The 5894-nt window shown below is 42.4% G+C and overlaps 1 protein-coding gene across 1 annotated transcript; it reads left to right on the forward strand.

Annotated features, from left to right (window-relative positions):
• Nucleotides 1–247: 247 nt before the first annotated feature.
• On the forward strand, nt 248–4935 carry bloc1s2 (biogenesis of lysosomal organelles complex-1, subunit 2). The gene is made up of 5 exons (XM_080474264.1): nt 248–438; nt 634–750; nt 2674–2793; nt 2916–3020; nt 3627–4935. Exons 1-5 carry the CDS (start codon nt 273–275, stop codon nt 3656–3658), a joined length of 540 nt encoding a protein of 179 aa, XP_080330390.1. The 5' UTR covers nt 248–272; the 3' UTR covers nt 3659–4935.
• The last annotated feature ends 959 nt before the right edge of the window (nt 4936–5894 follow it).

Genomic DNA, 5894 nt, shown 5'->3' on the forward strand with positions numbered 1-5894 from the left:
ATATATAACAAAATACATAATTAACATACCGAAACAGGTGGGCATGAATTTTAATTCATCTGTTGGTTTACAGTCTGCACACGCTCACTGCTTATGATTAAATTCACTCTTTTCATGTGCAGACAGTCAATCTGCAGACCAACATGCTTGCTACAGTGTGCAGCAAACACAACAGAAGGGCGTGGCTGTGCGCGCGAGCAGAAGGGGGGGAGGGGGGAGGGGCGGCCTGTCACGTGCAGACGCGCATCACGTGACGATGGCTAATCAAAGACATGGCTGCAACTGGCGACGCAGCCGCTGCAATGGACAGCATCTCCAGAGCCCCAGCGTCCCATTTGGTCACCCCGAACACGACGGCAAGCAGCAGCGCTCCGCCAGAAGGCCCAGAGGACGCCGCGGAGTGTTTACCTGCTGCTCAACGGAAGCCGGGAGCGAACGGTTGCGTACAGCGATCTTTGTTGTTCCTTACCTTGCTAATGCTAAAGTAGCAGGCGAGAAGCCAGTCGTTGCTTGTGCTTCCTCGTTTATCTTGTAGATGTTTTTTTATTTTCAAGCCGCTCTGTGTCGTGTGTTGGTGACTCTCTTGACCAGCCGTGATTTGAATCTATGTGTTTTCTCTCTGGTCGCGTCCAGGTGGCGATGGCGTTGAGACTGCAGAGGAAGCTGTTGAACCCGCCGAGCTCGATATTAAAGAGTTGTGCACAGACATGTTTGATAAGATGGGCATCTTCCTCCAGGGGGAACTCACAGGTGATTCTTTATTTGTATTTCCATTTCATTTGAAAATCTTTTTCCTCAGTGCACCTTTTGATGTTTGCCATTTGCAGAAGTTCATCTCAGTATTGCTCCATTGCAAATTCTGTCTTTCCTCAAGACAAAGAGTAAATCATGAGGGCCGTTCTAGTTTGATTGTCAAGACCACCTAACCAGAGACTGAGTCAGGACCAAGACCAGAGCATCACAAGACAAAACCAAGATTTTAGGGGACAGAGATCAATCAAGACCGTACAAATGTAGTCTGGAGACCAAGACTGCTCTAGAGTACAAGAGTAGTTCATAACTAGTTTTGAATATGATATTATGCAACTTGCAAAGAAAATAATGCACAAAGACTTTGATGGCACTCGTATTTTACAAGATTCTTGTATTAGGATGTGCAGGACTATTATGGTAAATAGATATAGCTAGACACCAGAAATACTAGTCAGTCAGTGTGAGTCAAGCATTAATTTTCATATGATTCACGTTCATCGTGCTGCTGAAATGTCAAGCAGCCGCCTGTTGATAGTCTGGCTTTCCAGCCCTGAGACAGCAGGCCCCTTCCCCATAGTAATGCTTGAATAGAGTGCAGTTTAAAAACGGCAATTGCAGCTAATGAAGACGCGTCATTTCACTGCACTTGTGCATTTTGCCAGAACCTTTGTCTGCAACACATTAACAAAGCGCCATGTTGACCAAAAAAAACCCCACTCCATATCTGGTGTGTATAATCACTCCACTTCAGAAATGAACAATCAAATTGAAGCCAAATCCAGCTGCGGTTTTGTGGGAGTAGTAACATCGTGTTCATTTACGCAACCCAAATTCAAAACCTGGTGACACCTCTGTCGCATACTGTGACATAAATCTCCATCTCCCAGAATCTTTCTAAATCTCCTCTTTGGCCTGAGTTTTCAGATATCATCATTTTTGGTGACTCGTCGCAGTGTTAATGTGTAAATGTAATGCCCAAAAGCATAGACATTTCTTGTAAATACCTGATGTGTAATTGGGGCCTGACAGTGGGTGGACATGTCCCCAATTGTAAATATGCCCTGTCGTCACTGACTTATAAGGAGCTGTGGTGTCTCAGGTTCAAGCCTATGTTGACCCACAGAAACAGAGCATGGGCTGGGTGAGCCATCTCTGAGCATGCAATATGCATTCCAGCTGAAATGCTAGGTGTTGATTGGCTTCATGCAAAAGACTCAAGAGCCAACGATGCCTTCTGGAGCTCTTATGACCTGCTGCTGTGAGTTCCTCTCTGCCAGGTTGGTACTCTGATGGCACTGCTGCCAAAGATCTGTTTTGATGAGACCTTTCTAATCAGTGGTTTTTTGACCATGTCTGGCCTTTATCACAGCATTGATCACATGGGACAGTGTATTTTTCATTTGCAGTATTTTAAAGCCTTTAAAGCCTTTAAAGCCCTATGGCTGGCTTATCATACCCCTGGTATGATTATGAAGTCACCCTTCATTGCACACAGTTGACTAGATCAGTCTGATCACATCCAGTAGTTTGTTCTATTTTCTGAAGCCAATGTGCTTCTGTTATGCAGAACTATGTGTAACATCAGGAGATGACTATTAAACTCCACATATAAGACAACACATTTCCTCCCTTTGTTACTCCTAAGCAGTGTAATAAAACTCATGACAATGGGTTGTAGATCAAACGGAGTTGCTTAAAATTTGATGGAACTGGAGCGATATTGTCATCTCTGAGAATCTAAGCCCCCAATGAACATTTCTAGTTCATTGTTGAGTTTATCCCTTAGAAATTAAGGCATTAACAAATTTGAATTAAAAATGTTTACGTCAGAAAGCTTTAAATCTGTGGATGCTGTTTTTCTTCAATTTTACTATCCCCCCGTGTGCTCTCAATATCAATCCAATCTGTTTTACTTCTCAGCCACGTGTGAAGACTATCGCCTTTTGGAGAACATGAACAAGCTCACCAGTCTGAAGTACATGGAAATGAAGGACATCAGTATCAACATTGGACGCAACCTGCAAGATCTCAACAACAAGTGTGAGTGACGTATTGCACTTAAAAAGACTTGAATCAAAAAATAGCAACATCGTCTCTCCACATTGTCTCTGGCCTATACTTCAATGTCGGCAACACCTGGCTGACTTGTTTTCTTGCTTCAGATGCGAGTCTGCAGCCCTACTTGGACCAGATCAATCAGATTGAGGAGCAGGTGTCTGCACTGGAGCAAGCTGCTTACAAACTGGATGCATACTCCAAGAAACTGGGTAAGACAGTTTCCGTAGCAAGTCTTTGAACATGATCTTCCAAATTAAAATACTGTTGAAGGGTAATCAATCTATATATTCTGTATATTCACGCACCACCTTTTAGATAATACGTTGAACCACAAGATGCTTCGCAAATGATTGATTGACACAAACATTAAAAGTAATATTTGCAAACGTCTACATAGATGGATGTATAGACACACACACGGAAGAATCCAGAGCACTAAAATTAAACTGCAAGAATGTGTTGAAAGAAATGAGATTGGATTCCATGTTTAGTGTTATCATTTTGATATTTCTTTACTGTTTGATTTAATTCTCATATTTCAACATATTTTGGTCATTGATACCGTGTTTGCATGACAACATGGTCATATTGGGGTTTTTTCAGTATGCCCACTGTCTAGTTTGGCATCAGTGATGCAGACTAATGAGCAGGATAGAGACATATCAACTTGTTGACCAACAGATGGCGCTGTGGCACGACAAACATTACCTGACATGAGCAGTTCTACTGGCTGCTTGTACATTCAGCCAGACATGCTGTGGTTGTGCTCTTGTTTCCGCTACAGTGAACAATTTTACTTTCCTTGTTTTTAACAGAAGCCAGATTCAAAAAACTGGAGAAGCGATGAAGGCGGCGAGGAGGCCGACTGACGGTGATCCTGCCTTCACAATTTCTTTCACCCTGCCTTGTCTTTTGCTCTGTCTGCCCTCTGGGGCCAGAAGCTTCGTAGAGGATGTGAACTGAGACTGAAAAAACAAACACTTAGTCACTTTGACACCAAGATATGGACATTGCCGGACGCAGCTGAACGCGCATGAATTAGTGCTGCCCAGTTGGCTTAGTTTGAACCAGAAAACCTGATTTTGGCAGCAGTCCTACAGTCGAGGGGTATACAATGTCCGCCTGTATACTTTTTGGAGATATTTTTATGTCAAGCACTTCTCCCTGATCTCCTGTGGGTCCTGAACTCGATGACGGGATACACTAGCTACCACGATTCACAATGGACCTCTGCAGATTGGAAGGGTCTTCATTCCACAAAGTGTATAACATTTATTTCTTAATGTCTCTAACCTACATTTGAGAGCATGGTCAATGTTCATTATGTGTTTCCATCTCATCTGGTTAAGTTTTAGGTACCGAGCTCTTGCATTTTCACTTAGCAATTGTATCCTGCAGTGTAGGCGGATCATTTGTGTTGCTTCTTTTTGTCATGCCGTGGGATCATGAGCACAAAATAGTCATCTCAAAGGGGATTTGGGAGGATTGAAGCTACTGTGTAGAGAGCAGCTGATGAAGACACTGGTTCAGAAGATTGAGTTAACTTTACCTTGTTTGAAGAGAATACCATTTGGTATGATTAAATTATTGTATGTTTACCTGAGCTTTCTGAAATAAATCATTGGTTGTATAATTGTGGGACTCCTTTTTCATTCTAGTATCAAACAAAGTGGCTCATAGGACAAAACCAGTACAAAGTAATAGACCACATACATTTTCTTAATTTTTTTTTTTAACTGTTCCCAAACCATCCACTGGGTGTCGCGATAATCCAGTAAGAGTAGCGCACACCTAATCTGAACAGCAGCACGCACAACTGAACAAGAAATCACAATGTTAATTAGAGAATTAGCATTAAAACCATACTGTAATAGTGGATTTGTGACATGTGTGCTAAAGGATGTAAAAAAGGAAATCTGGCTTTTTCTACATTACCCTGAATACAATGGTGTGTGAGTATCATTTCAAAATGTATTTCTGATAAAAATGTATACTTGTTCCTTATAGTTTTGGGAAGTGTTGCATTGAATGTGAACATTTTTAGGGATTGCACTGTACTTATTTGTACCTAAACTGAGGATAACTTTTCTCGGTGCCGGTTTTTAATACATTTCTCTTGTCCAACCAATCCAATGCAGAATCATTTGTTTTCAATTGGAGTTTGATGCCACTGCTATGGATGAACCAACCAGCAGATGGCAGTGTTGCACTATGAGTCGCAGTATGATTGCAGCATGGTTTTTTTTAAAGCCCCTATGTGAGAGTCTTGGACTATTTAAAAAAAGTTTAAGCTTCTGTGTTCTAAGACAGAACAATGCAAGTGACATTGTAAGGTGGGCGACAAGTACCTGACAATTTGTGCGTGTGTGTGTGTGTGTGCGCGCGCGCGCGCGTGCGTGTGTTCTCTCAAAACCTTCTGTGCTTCCACCTTAAAAGTTCGCAGAACACTGTTTGCTACAGCCAAAAGATTATCTAAACTGATAGGACCTCCATCGTGTGTGTGTGTGTGTGTGTGTGTGTGTGTGTGTGTGTGTGTGTGTGTGTGTGTGTGTGTGTGTGTGTGTGTGTTCATGCACATGTAAATGTGTGTATTTGTGAAAGTCCTAATCTAAAACAGGTCTCTGTCATTAGTCCAGTCGAGGCCCTGGCACAGAGGGAGCTCATTATTCATACTGTAACATTATTTACTGTTGCACTATGATCCTTCCATCTTTCCCCTTCCCAGCCTTTTTCCAGGACCCTGGGGCATACATTCAGCTCCCCTCCAGAAGGCTCTCAAATCAGGTCTATTAAATGATTTTGGGCCGTTTTCTGAGAGCTGAATGTGAGTGCCAGGAGCCAGTCAAGCGTGGAGAAGAAGGTAACATAGTAATCATAGGTAAGGCATTCTTGTATTATGTAGTTTGGGGAAGTACCACAAAACTTGAACATGCTGTTGCAATGTAATGTGGGTGTAGTATATTCTCTGCTAAGTGTGTGGCTTTCAGGCCTGGTGGGTAAAACTTAGAGAAGACAGACTTTGTATAGGTTCCTCGGGCCTTTATTGTAGGTGTGACTCAGCTTCGTGATTAAAATCTGATGCT

Source organism: Lipophrys pholis, assembly GCF_963383615.2.
Source record: "Lipophrys pholis genome assembly, chromosome: 10".
Taxonomy (NCBI): domain Eukaryota; kingdom Metazoa; phylum Chordata; class Actinopteri; order Blenniiformes; family Blenniidae; genus Lipophrys; species Lipophrys pholis.

Bases quoted from the DNA above. Each gene is read 5' to 3' on its own strand.
- bloc1s2 (XM_080474264.1), top strand. From the start codon at position 273: ATGGCTGCAACTGGCGACGCAGCCGCTGCAATGGACAGCATCTCCAGA. The intron at 751-2,673 runs GTGATTCTTTAT...TTTACTTCTCAG, and splicing joins CCTCCAGGGGGAACTCACAG to CCACGTGTGAAGACTATCGC. The intron at 3,021-3,626 runs GTAAGACAGTTT...TGTTTTTAACAG, and splicing joins TGCATACTCCAAGAAACTGG to AAGCCAGATTCAAAAAACTG.